At 47.7% G+C, this 17410-nt stretch overlaps 1 protein-coding gene across 3 annotated transcripts in view; it reads left to right on the top strand.

The window, feature by feature from the left end:
• The window catches only part of PLXNA4 (plexin A4), a 424624-nt gene that overhangs the window by 348635 nt on the left and 58579 nt on the right, over window positions 1-17410 (top strand). For all 3 annotated transcript variants that reach the window (XM_032105547.1, XM_032105545.1, XM_032105546.1), the window contains exons 12-16: window positions 576-766; window positions 5957-6108; window positions 6724-6841; window positions 12372-12508; window positions 14100-14267. In XM_032105547.1, coding sequence (XP_031961438.1) covers window positions 576-766; window positions 5957-6108; window positions 6724-6841; window positions 12372-12508; window positions 14100-14267 — 766 coding nt within the window. The remainder of the gene's footprint in view (window positions 1-575; window positions 767-5956; window positions 6109-6723; window positions 6842-12371; window positions 12509-14099; window positions 14268-17410) is intronic.

Genomic DNA, 17410 nt, shown 5'->3' with positions numbered 1-17410 from the left:
TTTCTGGAGCAGAAGAAGGGGCTGTGAATCCCTGGAATCAGCCTCATAATGAACCATTATGTATTTACTGTTATCTCTTGGGATTTCTGTCAAGAGGGAAACCTGATTGGCATCACCTTAACACACAGTTCTGGGCAGTTTCACACCCAAGTTTAAGCTGTGGGTTGACCAGGTCTAGAAAATTCTTTTAGGATGAAGTGCTGAGCTTGAGGCTGGCTGTTGGTGACACCTTATGGCATTCCGTGAAAAAGGAAGGGACTGAGGCCAAATCACTGCCCAAGCAGCATTTCCTCCAACCTCCTGCTTGTAGCCCCTCCCCCTACTGAGAGCAGCATCTTCCCTTCTGCTCTCAGCTTCCAAAAACACTTTTCATGACGAATGAACTAACAAACGCACTTTATTTCAAGAAGGATGTTCATGTTTTTCCCCCCATTACTCACCCCCCTGGAGAGTTTCCATCCTGCTTCTAGTATGAGCAGCCCAGACACCTTCTCCTCCTGCTCCCACTGCCATCCCACCACTCTCCTGTGCTGTCTGCATCTCTCAGCCCGTGTGTGTTTTTGCTGTCCCTGCAGTTCACTTGTACAAGTGCGGGGCCATGCGGGACAGCTGCGGACTCTGCCTGAAAGCCGACCCCGATTTTGAGTGTGGCTGGTGCCAGGGACAGAACCAGTGCACGCTGAAGCAGCACTGCCCAGCCCAGGACAGCCAGTGGCTGGAGCTGTCCAGCACCAAGGGCAAGTGCACCAACCCCAAGATCACGGATGTAAGTCATGGATCTGCAAGAAGCTGGGGTGTTTCTTTTCCTTGGTTTGTTTTCCTGATTTGGGGTTGGGTTGGTGATCGGAAGGTCAGGGCTGAGCTCTGCTGGGTCAGGAAAAGCCTCAGGCACTCTGGGGGTATGAGGCCATGGTGGCTTCAAAGGCAGGAATTCAAAGGCAGGTCTACAACCCAGGGGTCACCTTGAGTTAACATCCAAGGGTGTCAGAATTCCCACCATAATCCCCAAACACATATTTCTGGAGCAACCTGAGCAACCCCAGAGCACCTGACCAGCCCAAAAAGGGCTGGCAGATGTGGCATCAAGCCTTGAGGAGACTTTTGCCTTCTAGAGGAGCAGCTGAAGGTGAGACAAGATGCTCTGGGACATCTCTAATGGTCAGTATGCGGGTAAATCAAAGGATGTCTCCTGGAGAAGCCTCTCTGGCCAGCCTGGCTGAGAAAGAGGTGTTGAGCGATCCCAGAGAGGTTTGAGCTTTGCTGACAATAGGTCAAGGAAGAGAAAAGGTGTAATTTGTGTTTTCTGGCAGCATGACATGGAAAAAGACATGTTCAGAAGAAAAAACCTCCACTGATCCCATCAGATTAAGCCCTTTTGTTTGTCCTGACCCAGGCTGATGTTGTGAGGTGAAAAAAGTCTTCCCAGAGCAAAGCAAGCACTGTAGAGTTGTCAGGTTTCTCCTTGGAAGGCTCGAGGAGGAGGCAAGAGCAAGCCTGGGCTAGGAAAAGTTTGGAACTGTCCAATTAAGTGATAAAGAGAGAATGAGGGCAGGGCTGGGGGAAGGACCGGCAGGATAACGTTCTTCAGCAAGTTTCCTATCGATTGTGTTGATAGGGCCAAGGAAGAGCTGGAGGAATGGTTCAAAAAGGAAGCAAGAGGATAGGAAGACCATAAAGACAAGGAGCAGAGGAAGGGAGAGAAGGCAGTGGAGGCAAGTCAGGCCTGAAATCGAAAGGGATTTTTGTCTGCTGTCTTTGGACACCTTTGCCATAATGACAGGCACGTTTTCAGGGTCACAGGACAGGCAACAAGACGGACCTGAGCCTTGAAAATGACGTCTCTGTCCTTTCCAGCTGCCTCCTGCCTTGAGCATCCCTCAGTCACCAGGCCTTACTCAACACGAGCAGCCTTTCAATGTGGCCAGGGCCTGATTTACAACTGGGAAAAGTCAGGAGGGAAACGGAAGAGGGAAGATAAGGGGAAATGCAAAAGAGGAAAATCCAACCTCCACAGTGGTGGTTTAGTAGGAATAATTAGGTGGGTTATTTTCCTAGAAAGCAAGGAAGGCTTTTTTTAAGTTGTATTTGATTAAGGTTCAAAAAGTGTGAGTGTCATTTACAAGCCCTAGACCAATGTCTGTGCTTGAATATTTTGGGAGAGCAAGGGCTGGGTTGAATCTGTTTTTCCCAGATGTTTCTGAAAATAATCCTTTTCACTGTATTTTGATTCATCTCCCTGTCATTCACCAGCTCTCAAAGCTCTCACTCAGTCGAACTGTTGCAGTTCAGCTCATTCTGATGTTTATGGCTTATTCTGGTGTTTCCAAGGTGGAGACCTCTACTTCACTTGGGTTTAGCTGAGACTGGTAATTTTTACCCCACCTGAACCACCTGAAGTTATGAAACCAAACCCCGCCAGCCAGAAAGGACAGCTACACCTGAAAATTCAACTTTGAGGCCTTGAAAATCACTTGAAGCTGGGGGAAACATTTTTTGAAATATTTTCAGATTCTCAGACCTTGCAAAACATTGATAGAATTTGGTATGGGGAAGCTCATGGATGATCAACTAGAGCAGAAATCCAAAACACGAGAACCCGGCCATGCAGAGGTTCTGAAGGTCCACCCACATTTCTATGCATACTTTGACCCCAACCCTGCATTTTCAGCCTCTTTTTGAACAGCGAATCCCTCATTCTCCACCCTACAGCTCCAGAGGGGCTGTGCTTCAAATTCTGCTGGCATTTCCTCCAACAACTCCCCAAGCTCAAACAGATCATTGCAACACTCTCTCATGAAATATTCCAGCTGCCTGCTGCAATCCTAAGTAGCTCTTGGAAGGCCTTTTTCTGAGCCATTAGCATGGAAGTAATCTCAAGTGACTGGATATATATTGCAGCTAATGGTAGGTCTGGAGCTGTGGGGTGGGAGCATCCAGAGCCTGGAGAGGAGCCAGGGCTGGATCTCTGCAGGGAAGAGGAGGAACAACATGTGTACTCACACTTGTAGGGGCACTCACAGCCCCTCCAGCACTGATCTCCCCATTTCTGTACCAACTCTGGCATTTACAGAACCACTCAGGGAAATTAAAGGACTTAGAGATTTGCTGAGCCACAAGAACATCCTTCAGGAGTGAGGAGCAGCAGCTGATATGAGCAGAGAGTGGAAATTGGGATGCAGCTCTGGCTCTTCCAGAGGAAGATGAGGCTTCCTGATAGCTTTTGTTTCCCTGCCTGGATTTTCCTCTCCAAAACTGACAGGTTTTGTTCCATGTTTTTCACCTGTGATTGGAACAGGCTCCTTCTCTCCTGCTGTGAAAACAGCCTGGTAACACCTTCCTCTTGTTTGAATCTATGACAGAGCTATGAAATAGGGCTAAAAAATCTCCCACGTGCTCCTGGGAGAATCCCAGGCCCTCATTTTTAAGGAAATGAGTGGGTTTTGATGCTGGCCTTTACAAATTAAATATTGCCCAGGGAGGGATTCAGTGGTGCTGTGCTGGCTTCAGTCTGGGAAGTTTCCTCTTGATGCTTTTTGAGTCCCAGCAAGAATTTTTTTTTGAAATCTTGTGCTTTAGACAGATATGGAAGGAGGGGGATCACATTTTCACTGAGGTTTTTTGTGACTTCTGCAGTGAAAATTTGGTCTCAAACTCACCCCTAGTTCTGAAAGAAATGGAATTTCTAGCAAGGTGTTCCTTTTCAGCACTACACCTCCTTTTATTTAGGGTAAAAAACACCAGTCATATGAGGAAAAAAAAATCCTCTTTTGGCTGGCTATGAGATGTGGTGCTCATGTTAGTGAGCTCTTTGAATTATGAGTGAGCTCTAATTAACCACAGACCTACCTTTCCTGACACCTACCTTCCAACAGCACATGAAAACCATCTGATCACAAATTTAATTCCACAAAACAGAACCAAAATATTCCATTGGGAGCTCAGTTCTCTTACAAAGCGCGTCTAGTACACAGAAATAAAAATAAAATGTGGGGATTTTAGTTTATGTTTCTTTTTTTCCTTTTGAGAACATGTTAGATTGCACTTGGTATGGGGATTTATTCCAGCCTTCTGGCATCATTTAGTATGGTGTTTTATCAGGAAAGGATTAACTGACACCGGCAAAATAAGTGTTTCAAAAAGGAAACCTTGCTTGAATAGGTATTTATTGATGATTTGGGATAAAAATATTTGAGAAATGCCATTTTTGGAAAACAGTTCGAATTTTCAATGTTGAATCTCCAACTGATAGTTTCTTCTTGAATAGAAATTTCATTTTCATTCTAGTTTTTTAGGACACCTTCTTCATTTCCTGGAAAATAACCACAAACATTCGTTCCTTCTTCCTTCTTCCTTCTTCTTTTCCTGGAAAACCACCACAAATACCTCCTGGTTCCCTGTAGAGTCAGACATAAGTCACGCTCACTGAGGAGTTGGTTCCCAACACCAAAAATTAATATCCTTAAATTAAATATCCCCTAGCAGTGCCTGGATCTCCCTCCTTTTATTAAACATGGGCCTTCTCAAAATTGCCTTTTGGGTGGGAGTTACACCAACCCTGGTGCCAGGTGGGAATTACGCCAAACCTGGGCCAGCCCCGTGATTCCGGTGTTGTTCCAATGCTCAGGACACAGTTCCAATGCTGATTCCCACCTGGCTCTGAACAAGGGTGATGGAGCAAGACCCTGTGAGGGCCTGCTAGAGGGCCAGGCTGGGATGCAAACGTCATTCCAGCAGCCCCCAGGTTGGTTGGGTGCCAGGCTCGGTGCTGGGAAGTTGTCAGGAGCAGCTCTGCTCACGCCAGTGCCTCGCCTTCCCCTGCCAACCCAACTGCTACTTCAGGGCATCGCTGCCAGCCCCAGATTCCCACCTGGCAGAGCCAAGGGCCAGTGGGTACAGACCTGACACAGGGAATTCCCCTTTGCTCAGTGCAGATGGAACCGTGCCAGCGCTGGCAGATGGCAGCCATGGCATCCTGAGAGGGCAGCAGGGAATGCCCTGTGAGGGAAGTGTTTGAACCCCCTTCAAGCAGGCAGTTGTGTGGTGAAGTGGGCACAGGGAGCACTTGGAAGGGCAGCATGGAGATAATTAAGGGCCAGCCCCGTGATTCCGGTGTTGTTCCAATGCTCAGGACACAGTTCCAACGCTGATTCCCACCTGGCTCTGAACAAGGATGATGGAGCAAGACCCTGCGAGGGCCTGGTAGAGGGCCAGGCTGGGATGCAAACGTCATTCCAGCAGCCCCCAGGTTGGTTGGGATGGTTGCTCATCTCCTGCTGGGGCTCAGAGGCCTCCTGCTCCACAAATAATCTGTCCCTACTCCCTGCCTGCCCTTCCAATGGCTCCAGCTCTCCCCTGAGGGAAACTGGAGCTCTTTCAGGAAGAGATGTTGGCACAGAGCAGCTGCTGCTGCCATCTCAGTCACCATGCACCTACTCCACACCTAAGCTGACACCCTATTCCTGCTGTGGCTTGGCTGGTTTTATTCCAGGTGGACACTTTTAGCCAAGTTTCTGATGTGTGACCATTACCTGCCTCCAGAAGAGATCAAAGCCTCCATGTGCTTTGGGCCAGGAATTTAGGATTTCAAGTGCCTGGCTCAACTCCTTATGCTCTTGTCTTGTTCTTTCTCCTATTTCTTTCCACCGTGTCCCTCTCATGCCTTTCCATGGCTCACGTCTACGAAGTGCAGAGCTCAGCTGCAGCACCAAAAATCCCTGCTCCTGCCTAGAAAACATCTTCTACTCATCTCTGGATGTTTTACAAGTAGCTAAAAGAGAGTAAATAAGGTCTGGGGCAGAATTCTGCGTTCTCTGAGTATCTGAAGTAGGTTTGTTCCCTCACTTGTTCAGCATTTATGAGTGTCTCTAGTAATCCCAAAAAATCATCTGTTCCTTCTCCTGAGAGGGTTCTGGTGCCTGGTTTGATTGTTCTCCTTTCTCTTGGCTTGTTTCCCCAGATCAACCCTGTGACGGGCCCTCGTGAGGGAGGCACCAAAGTGACCATCCGTGGGGAGAACCTGGGGCTGGAATTCCGGGATATCGTGTCCCACGTCAAAGTGGCTGGCGTGGAGTGCAAGCCACTGGTGGAAGGGTACATCCCAGCAGAGCAGTAAGTTGGGTGTGTGGCAGAGCAAAGGCCACAGCACACCTAATGACATTGCTACCTGTAGGGCTTTCCAAGGGATCCATTCCAACCTGGGAACTGAGGAACGGAAGAGGCCATTCCTCACATACAGCTCAGGATAATCCATTTATTTAATAATCCATTTATTACTCTGTTTGGATTGCATATTTAGGTAATCCTCATGGCAAATGCCCTAAAGTTATCCTGTTTTTCACCAAGGAGTCACCCCAAGGTGTTTAATTCCAGTTTGGAGGGTGGCAATCCTGAAAAGCCTCTCGCTAAGTGCAGGAGTGATCATTAAACCTTAGTGCTGCCTCCACCATGCCAGACTGGAGTTAAGAGGGATGGAGCCAGACCTCAGCACAGCATTTCTCTGTGTATTTAAGTGGATTTACACCACCTCAGCACCTGTCCCAGCCAGAAGCCACCACTTTCTAAAGAATAACTTAGTCCACAGTTTGGGTTCTGGATGGGACAGAAGAGGCTGGGTTAATCTACAGTCCATCCCCCAGCGCTGTGGGCTCTTTGCTCCAACTCCATGTTACCAGCACCACCAAACCATCCCTCAAACTCTGCTCATGGTTGGTGTTCTCCCCTCAGGATCGTGTGTGAGATGGGGGAGGCCAAGCCCAGCCAGCACGCCGGATTCGTGGAAATCTGCGTGGCTGAGTGCAAACCAGAGTTCATGGCCAGGTCTTCACAGCTCTACTACTTCATGGTAAGGTCCTGAAAAATGTTCTGCTTGGCTTTGGTCCCCTTTGCTCCCTCTGTCCATTGTCCTTCACCACGCTGAGCCTCCGAGCTCTTCATTGCCATTCTGGGTGCACCAAACTGTTCATTCCATTTCCTTTCAACATCTTGTTCCAAGCAAAAATAGCCAGTCTAATTAAAGTTTTAACAACCTAATAATAGTCCAGATTATTAGTCCAGTTACAGTTCTATGCGGCCATGATCCAAATTAGTACAGAAAATTCTCATTAATAGTTAAAAGTGCTGTACAGGAAAGGAAAAAAAAGCTAAAAAAGGGAAAAACTTCCCTAGTATCTTTTTTTTTTGGGTGTGATGCTCCTGCTGCCAGCACCCCTATGGCTGGAGCCACCAGTGCCCTCCAGAAGAAACTTGGGGGGTGCCACTACTCATTACTACCCTGAGATCTTCAGCAGCAGGAGCGCGATGGTCTTGATTTGGTTTCTTTCTCCTCACTCTTGGATTCCCCCAGGTGTTTCTTCATTCCCTCCATGCCAGGAGCACTGTGATGATCCAGCTCAGGCTACTGGTGAGCTGTAGGATGTGACTGGGGCTCAGTGCTGGAGGGCAACTGCTTTGGATACTCCATGATGAAATGAGAGACACCTGCAAGCTTGAGCTTCAGTTCAAGTGCAAACACGTTGTACACTTGGCTTGAGCTTTTTCCTCCTTTCTGATGACGTTCCTTGTCCAAGAGACCTGATTACTCCTCCAAGGCCTCTTGCTGGGGACATGCAAGCATTGTCTGGCCTTGATCTGTGCAGATCTGTGCAGGTTTGAGATAAGAGGGTCCCTTTGTTCCCATCAAAAGCTCTCAACTCCTACAAGGGAATGGGTCTCTTCTGAAATTATTCACATGCCTGAGCATTTCTTTATGGTGAAGGGAACTTGTAATGAATGCAAATGTCTTGGATTCCCCCCTCGAGCTACAGAAATTTCTCTGTTCTCTGCTTTCCGATGTCGCGCAGGTGTTGCGGTGGCGGGGGCAGAGAAACACCTTGAGAGAAAGCCCCTACCAGGCAGCCAGAAGGGCTCTTTCCAGGACATTACACTTCAACGTGTCACCTTTGCTACTCTTGGAATTACTGTCTGGTTTTGATCATCCGTGTCCATCTGTGACAGCTTTTCCCTCTGCTTGGCGCCTTCCCGGCTGCCAGGGCACGAGCATGAAGTCAACAGGGTTTTCTCTGCTGAATACCTTGATATCTTTGTGCTAGACAAGAAACTCCCCCAAAAATACAGACACTCTCCAGCCTGCCTATCATATTCCCTCTCCCGTGTCCGGTGCTTTCACAGTTGGAGCTGTGTTTTTTTGGCTTCCTCAGATTTTTCTGCCAGGAGGGCAGAGGTGCTGTTGCAGGAATCTCAACGTGCCTTGGCATCCTGCAGCAGTGCGTGGCAGCTTGAAGGGAAAGAAGCTGTTTGAAAGCCAAGGAAGGGCATCACCTGGGACATAAATGTCATTCCCTGACTCATAGCAAATCTTCCGGAAAATTGCTTTTCAAGAGTTTTGAAGGAAAACTTGGTCAAAGTTGGCCAATAGGTTCAGCCTTCCCCTGTCCTGCAAGAATTGGAAGAGATAATGGTTTGGACTCAACAGAGTATTTCATCCCAGTGTTTTAAGAAAGAGGTGGCTTAGTTTAGAAATGCTACCCACCTTTCTTCCCCACCTTTCTAACCAGAACTTTTCAATTCAAATAGCTGCTCATTTGTTTTAAACTCATCTGTGATCAAAACCTGCAAATTGCATTACAAAGTGCAATAAGCCAAGAGGGAAACTAAACTGAAATGAAATTTATGATGATCTAAATGAAATTTATTTTTTTACAGTTATTCATTTTCTTGCCGTGATTATTGCCCCAGTCTTTCAATGAAAAAAATATTACATTCACTTCTCAGTTCAGGTGCTGAAGAAATTTTGCCTTTATTCTGGCTTTGGATGAAAATATTGTGTCTCAGTGCAGGTGTTGTGGGCTACTCTACATTTCTTCTGGGTCTGCTCCTAAAATCTTTGCTTTGGAGAGCATTTCCCACCCATCCCTTTCGTTTTTTCCCCTCTTGCTGCTACTGTGGAATATCTAGAAAGGAAACCCAGGTGCACAAGCTGTGTTTGAGTCACATCTTGCTCTTGCCTTGTTCCCAGGAGGAATGGAATGGGAACCAAGGTCTTGACAAGCTCTGTGGGGTCAGTTTAGACCCAGCTCTGATGGTGCTTCTCTGTGGAAAACCTATGTGCAGGAGATACTGGAGGAAAGAAAGGGTTGGGAGACGAGGAAAGTAGGTAAATTCCTAGAAAGATGCAGAAAATTTCCTGTCCTCTTTCCCTTGTCACTCACCATCCTATCACCAACCCACAAGACCCTCTTTGCATTTTCCACCACCTTGCACCAGTGAGGAAATGGTGAATAGTCTGGAGTTTTGCTGTGAATGTGCTGTGCAATATTTATGAAGGCCACTGTGAATAATTAATGGTTGATCACAACTTTGAAAGCTGAGCCACAAACCCATTTGTAAGATTGGCCCGAGACACAGCAGCGCTTTGCCAAGGAACATTTCTGGTGTGGCCTCTGAGGATCCTCAAAAGGCCATGGCTGCTTTATCTGCCCCAAGGAGAGGGCAGGGAACCCACCCAGAGGTGGGACAAAGGTCTTTTGGGTCTTTAACTCGAATGCTCCTCTCTGATTTTTGAATCAGATACAACTGCTGCGCTGTTGTGAGGTTTGGGCAGCAAGGTGGCCATTCTCAACCCATTTTCTCCCAGGTGGGAGGTCGCCCCCCAGCATCAGCCATCACGGTCAGCAGGAATTTGCACTGGTGGAGGTGTCCATCAACAAGGGAGTTGCCAAGGAGTAGCACCGAAGTGCATCTTTTGCATTTCCATACTCTTCCTGTGTTTTTTATCCCATTAAAAGAGAATGGTAGAGAATATTCCCAGAAAATCACACTCCAGGCTTGGGGCAGAGGGTCTGGAAAGCTGCCCAGTGGAAAAGAACCTGGGGGTGATGGTCAACAGTGGCTGAACATGAGGCCAGATGTGTCCAAGTGGGCAAGAGGCCGATGGCAACTGGATTGTATCAGGAATAGTGTGGCCAGCAGGACAAGGGCAGTGCCCATCCCACTGTGCTGGGCACTGCTGAGGCCCCACCTCAAGTCCTGGATCCAGTTTTGGGCTCCTCCAGGAAGGGAATGGAGCTGGGGAAGGGTCTGGAGCCTCAGGAGAGGCTGAGGGAGCTGGGAAAGGGGCTCAGCCTGGAGCAAAGGAGGCTCCGGGGGGACTTTGTGGCTCTGCACAAGTCCCTGACAGGAGGGGGCAGCCAGGGGGGTCGGGCTCTGCTCCCAGGGAACAGGGACAGGAGAGAGGGAATGGCCTCAAGTTGTGTCAGGTTTATATTGGATATTGGGAAAATTCTTTGATGAAAAGGTTGTCAATCACTGACACAGGCTGCCCATGGAAGTGGTGGAATCATTGTCCCTGGAAGTGTTGAAGAAACACGTAGATGTGGTCCTCAGAGATGTGCTTTAGTGGTGAATTTGGAAATGCTGGGTTAATGCTTGGACTTGCTGATCTTAGGGGTCTTTTCCAACCTCAAAAATTCCATGATTCTGAGTATAAAACCAGCTTCCAAACCACTAGGTGAAAACCAGCCAGGTTTAAACACAAAAAGTGCCCAGCTCTGACAATGGATCCTTCTACAGAGCTGTGAGTCTGATGTTCATGTTCTGCCCTTCCTCCAAGACCTGCATTTTGAATAGGAGCAAAATGGAAAAATGGAAATCTTGCCTCTGTTTTTCAAAATGATTAAACCAGAGGGGCCGGGAACAGAGGTGGCTCTGAGTGTGTGAGAGTGGGAGCTGCGGTGTGTGTCAGGTGGTTTTATAAACATGGATTAATGGTCTCCAAAGCTCAATAAGGTGACTGTGTGATGTACCTGCTCGTTCAGAGGAGCTGAGAGCTTCAAGCACTTGTGTCATCATTCTTAAAGAGAGGGGGAAAGAAATAATCTTCATTTAAATGCATATAGTAGCTTTTCACTTGGGACTGAATGGAAAGTTTTTCTATTAAAATGCAAATGAAAGAATAAACTGTAACTCCAAATTTCTCCCTGAATATTGATGTCTCCTCTCTGCATTGTGGTAACAGGGTGATCTGTGCCTTCAGAGTGCGAGTATTTTATCTTGATTTGGGGAAGAAGGGAGGGTAGCAGGGTAAGAAAAAGAGTTTTAGATTTGGGGCCTCTAAAGGAATTGTGCACCTTTTCGATATATTAACACAGCCCTGTGTCAGGCTTGGAAAAGAGGCTCAGAAAATCAGCAGGAAAAGGGAAAAGGTGTTCAGCTGGGCAGTGCTGCTTTTGTGGCTGTGGGATTTCAGAGGACACCTTGACAGGAGCACCACCATCAAGTTGAGTCAGTGCAGGACAGCTCGAGGCTGTCTCAACATCCAAGTCTGATAAGAAGAGAAAGATTTAGGGTCATGTGTGGGCATTTTGCACCAGGGCAGGTTCAGGTTGGACATCAGGAGGAATTTCTTCATGGAAAGGGTTGTTGAACATTGGAATTTCACCAGGAGGTGATGGAGTCCCATCCCTAGATGTGTTCAAAGAACAGCTGGATGTGCTCTGTTCTGGGTGTCAAGGTGGGGATTGGTCACAACTTGGATTTGATGGTCTTGGAGGTCTTTTCCAAACTCACTGGTTCTGGGATCCTGTGTGGGAGAGGCAAGAATGAACTCAGATGCTCTGCTGAGCTCTCCTCCATCCAAGGGGGAATGGCTTCCCACAGCCAGGGGGCAGGGTTAGATGGGATATTGGGAAGAAATTTTTCTCTGTGAGGGTTGTGGGGCCAGGGAATCTGTGGCTGCCCCTGGATCCCTGGAAGCGTCCAAGGCCAGGATGGATGGGGCTTGGAGCAACCTGGGAGAGTGGAAGGTGTCCCTGACCATGGCTGGGGGTGGGATTGGATGATCTTTAAGGTCCCTTCCAACCCTAATCATTCTCTCATTCTGAGACTCAATGAAGTTGAGTGATCTTTTCAAGACCAAACCATCATTTGTGAGTTCCACAGTTTGGAGCTGGAGATTCCCCATTAAGATCCAATCAAACCAGTTCAAAGCCTGAGTTATCCTGCAGAGCTGGTGTTGTGCGACAGCAAAAAGACCCCTGAGCTGTGCCAAACAAGCAGTGGAGATGGGACTCAGGTGCTCCAGGCATGGAACTCTTTGCAAGAGTATTTCTGAGTGGGTACAAGGGCAGAACTGATTTTGGAGGGGTGAGAACCGACTGAGGTTGGGTCTGAATTCATCCCACCGAACTTGGCATTTGAGCAGAGGGTCTCTGACAGGACCAGTATCACCCCAGAATCCTTTATCTGCTGGAAGACATGGCCAACTTCAGAAGTCCTGATCAATCCTTGGGGTGCCTCCCTCTCTCCACCACTAACAGAGGAGGGAAGGTCCCTCTGCTCCTCTGCTGTGTTTCCAACACCTCCTTTTGCCTCCACAGACTCTGACCCTCTCTGACCTGAAGCCGAAACGAGGACCAGTGTCGGGTGGCACGCAGGTGACAATCACAGGCAACAACCTCAACGCGGGCAGCAACGTCATCGTGACCTTTGGGCGACAACCCTGCCTCTTCTACAGGTACAGATGAGCCCTTCCTGCTGCTCATGTGTGAGTGTGAAAGATTAAATGCCAATTGAAGTCAAGAGACTTCTCCTGCAGCCCCAACACCCTGTCCCTCAAGTGCCTCCTTTGCCCACGTCCACGTCTACACAGCAACGGGACTTGTGCATTCTGCACCATGCACAGCCTTGCTGGGTGTGTTTTGGGGAGAGAAAATAGGATTTATTTCATTGTTTTGACTGGTATTTGATGTGTTTTTTCCTGTGGCCTCTTGTCAAATTTCAGTACAATTCTCCACGGTCCTGCGCTCTGCTACTTGCTCTGGGAGTGCGTCGTTTAAAAGATTCATTTTCATGTCCCTGCTTTAGTAGAGGTGACAAAGAAAATCTGACAACATCAGTTCGAAGTACTAAACCACCTCCCTTTTATCCCAGAACAGTGCTAAGAAATGGATGATTTGCAACATTTTAGCTCTGGGTTGGCTCCTGTTCAATCGTGCTTCAGAGAGGCTTAATGTCAGTGTTACCTGCTGGATGTTCCCTGATCCCTGTGAGAATGAGCCTGAATCCCATTCCCAGGGGCTCCCGCAGCTCAAAACTACCCAAGGCAACACATTTTGTTGCCAGTAGCGATGGGGGCTGAAGATGAAGTTGGCACATTTCTCCCAAATATGTCCTTGGCACAGGAAGGGCTCATTCACAGGAGACCTGGGAGCACTGGCCTGGGGCAATGCCCTTCCCTCTCCTGACTGGGGATCTTCTTTAGCTGCCTGTCATGACTGTGGAGCAATCCAGCATCCAAAATTCATCAGGGTGAAGTCACAGCTTGTGAGTTGAAATGCCAAGTGGGAGCTACAGCTGCTTGGAGATGCTCACTGCGGAGTTGAAGAATTTTAGGAGGGATTAAGCACTGTCTTTCAGGGGAATTTAGAGGGCATCTGAGGGTGCAGTCAGTGAAAGTGACTTACACCTCCATTTTAGGGGTATGAGATGGGGATGCATCACAAATCACAGGACTGGGGAGACTGAGGATGTTGGATGTTTGATTTTTGACTCATTTTGAAAGGAATGCAGACCTGGAGCTGGTTTTGAGTCCTGCCAAAAAGGAAAGGTTTATGCAGAATCTTCTTTAAATGTAATCATAAAATGCTTCCCACTGTATTAGCACTTCCAAAGGTCCCAGGCACACTGGAAACTGCACTTAAACAAGGCTTACAGTCCTAATGCAAAGTAAACTTTATGATCCCAGACTGCAAAGCTGAGGTGCAAACACCCCTTTTATGAGCTGCTGCTGCACATGTCTGCCGGCAGGAAGGAAACATCCATCAAACATTTAATCACAGGGAAATACTTCTGGAGACTGCCCTTAGGGTTAAGATTTTACTCTGAGACCCAAGAGATGAGGGCTCTTGTGGTTTTATTTAAACCAGTGAAAAGGCAATGCCACTTCCCCAGACACTGCTACAGGAACATAAATGGTTCACACTGAGTTTCACCTCTTCAGTGCATAGGTTTAGATCACAGGACATAAGAATAAGTAGTTGGGTTCTTTTTGACACCATTTTGCTGCTGGTAGCACCTGGTTCACATTTACTTTCTCCTCCCCTCAGGAGGTCCACCAAGCACATTGTCTGTAACACCACGGCCTCCTATGAAGGCTTTGAGAAGGTGAAGGTGTCTGTGAGAGTGGACAAGGCCAAGATCCACCAGGAGCTGCACTATGAATATGTAGAGGATCCCACCATCCTGAGGATCGAGCCTGAGTGGAGCATCTTCAGGTGAGCCTCCCATGGGAGCCCTCTCCGTGTTCCCATGGTTTTTTAAAGGAGCACTGCTGTGATAACTTTGGTCCTTGGTGTAGAAAACTGCTTTCCAAGCATTGTGTCCACCAAGAATTTGCGCAGAGATACTTCCCAAAGCCAAATAGATCCCAAAGCCAATAGATTCCCATAGCCAAATAGGGATGCATTAGAGTGAAACGACACTGAACGATCAGTGTTTGTAAATATATAAATGTATATATAATATATAGGTTAATTTTAGAACAATTTGGTGGCAGAGGAGAACAGGTATGTGGCCATTTTGGTTGTTATTATCACTAGCAATATGAAAATATAAAAGCCTAAAAATATCCCATAAGAAAATGCATAAGAAAGAGAAGGAAAGGATGAGAGTAGAAAGATTGCGCCACTCACAGGCCTCACAAAACTTGGTGGTTGCAATTTCAATGTCTGTTGGTTGAAGTGATGGTCACAGACAGGATCCATCAGATGACAAGGGGCATCCCAAAGAAACAATGAAGAAAATCCCCAGAACACAACCTCTGCTGGGTTTATATTCACTCAGGTTCAGGTGGGATCACCCAGGTACCTCCCCTGGGGCAGGGAGTTTCCGACTGGATGATGGAAACTTGTGGGTCAGGGACACCTGGATGATGGAATGTTGTGGATCAGAGGACGCTTTGGGAAGCTTTGACACCTTCAAAGGCAACACAGCTGCCTCTTGCATCAGCCCAGTTGGGTCCACTATGTCCCATCATGGCCCATCAGCAGCATCAGCACCTTCAGGCTCTGTGTGGATGTCCTGGCACTGCCCGGGCAGGGGAGTTATCACAGCTGAGTTCACTTGATCAGGACAAAGAGACAAAGTTCCCTCCTCCCAGGGTTTGCCTCTTTCCTTATCTGGTCCAACACCAGCTGCAGCCTGAGCTGGGCTGTGCTCACCCCTAGGTGGGTGCTTTGCACCTCGGCAGCTTCCCCTGAATGTTTGAGCCACCAGCATCCCAGTGTCTCTTCCAGTGTCACATTCTTCTCCCTAGACCTGGGAGGACTGGACAATAGTATGACATTTATCTTATCCCAGGTTCCCTCCACGCTTCAAATTCTGTTTGTAGGTGTATTTGGGGAGGGGTGGCTTCGGTGGTCGCAGATGAGCAGCGGCTTCTTTGCAGTTTGCTACAGTGGGCAAAAGCCCTTCCATGATTTTAGCAACGTGTAAGCCATGAACCATTTCAGTCTCTCACAGTTTGCAAGCTGCAATTCCTACCTTTCCCGCAGCCTTCATGGACTTGAAATACCTACATTTCCCGCAGCCTTCATGGACTAGATGCCTCAGGACTGAGCACTGCCTGTTTGGCCATGGTGCCTGAAAGCCCCAGGGCTCTGTCCCGAGATGAAACACAATGGGAGCCCTGCTCCCTGCCCTATCCAAGAGCCTTTCTCCTCGTTAGGGATCCCTTTTTCTCTTCACCCCCTTGATGCTGCTTTGGTGAATTCACAGGGTTCACATGAAGGTGCCTGAGAGCAGCGTTTGCCCTGGTTGTGGAAGGCATCAAAGTGATACCCAAATTCTCAGAAGCCTGGAGAAATTGCCTTGGGAAGGGAGAAATTGGTCATTAAATGCACTGGTATTTCCTTGAAAAGATACAAAATAAGAAATCTTAGTCTCCTCTCATTCATCCATGGCAGCTCTCTGCTTCCCTGTCAAACTGGACTGATTGGAGTCTCTGGGGATTAGGAGCAGGGCTTGTAAATCCCCCCATTTCACCTCCCATCCCAAAGATGTTTTCACAAATCAATTAGTGCCTTTAATTACCATGAGGGAATTTACTGATTTAGCCAGATTGAGCCTTTGCACGTTGGGCTTGAAGCTTTAGTGTCGGGATTTTCCATTTGGGGCTTTTATTTTCAGTCAGAGTCCAGGTTATCAGTGAAATGAGAAATCACTTTACTCCCTTACAAAGCGAGTTCAGTCCTGCTTAAAAGGTGCAAGATTGACAGCCTAGGAGGGTGAATTCCCAAATATCCTCTGGAAAACTGCAGAACCGTCCTCTAGCTGGCCTCAGGTCTGACTGGGATGTGAGGAGTTCTCCAGAGCCTGTTTGCTCCTTAGTTTCTCTGCTGAAGCTGCCAGTCAGAGGTGGAGAATCAGCCAAGGAGATGCCTCAGGTGTTGTTGGCAAAGTTTTGCCCAGCCTGGAGGTGCAGGGACTCTGTGTCCCATGGCTGGCTGGGTAGGATCTCCCATCCCAGCTCCCAAAATAATGGAAATCAAGGTGAGGTGCTTTTTTAGGGGGTAGCAGCTTATCTGGGAGGTGTGTAGCTGCTAGGATGGATGGCTGGGACTGCATTTGTCTCATCATTCATGGAATCATTAGGATTGGAAAAGACCTCTAAGATCATTGAGTCCAATTCTCAACCCAGCACTGCCATGTTCACCACTAAAACATATCCCCAGCTGACACATTCAAACACCTCTTGAACACTTCCAGGGATGATTTGAGCACTTCCAGGGATGGAACATTTTTTTGGTGTAACCTCTCTCCTTTGCTTTCTTCAGTGTCTGAAAAAAGGAAGCATCAACTGGAGCATCAACAGATGCCCCGTTTTTCCCAAACCTACCCAATTTCATCCTCTTTCTTTAGCACTTCTGAGTCACTCCAAAGGTTCACAACCTTGGAGAGAGAAGATGGATTATCCAGGACCACCATGGGGGTTCAGGGTGTCAGGGACAGTTTTAGGCACTATAACTGTGGGGCTGAGCTGTTCCCAGGGAGAGATGATTGCCGCTAAACCAGCTTTGCAAAACCAGTCAATGCAAATACCAAGCCTGGCTTAAAACCTTTCCAAGTGCCATTTTTCAAGACAATAAAGAAAAGATTACTGCTAACTTACTTCCATAGCCAAAAAACAAAATGCAAACAAAAAAAAAGAGTCATGCTGGGCTGGCAAGTAAATAAAATTTTCTGATTTTATGAGGGTCCATTAATACTTTTGATCTGGGTTTGATTTGAGTTACATCCAGCAATTACCTGAGTCTGCAGGCAGAAAATGATATTCAGGGTCTTTTGGGGCAATAAAGAGTTAAATTCAGAGAGCTCTTAGCTCCTCTGTTATTTTGCTGGGCAGCAGCAGGTCTCCAGG

Source organism: Corvus moneduloides, chromosome 4 (genome assembly GCF_009650955.1).
Source record: "Corvus moneduloides isolate bCorMon1 chromosome 4, bCorMon1.pri, whole genome shotgun sequence".
Taxonomy (NCBI): domain Eukaryota; kingdom Metazoa; phylum Chordata; class Aves; order Passeriformes; family Corvidae; genus Corvus; species Corvus moneduloides.
This window is presented reverse-complemented; position numbering and strand designations above follow the sequence as displayed.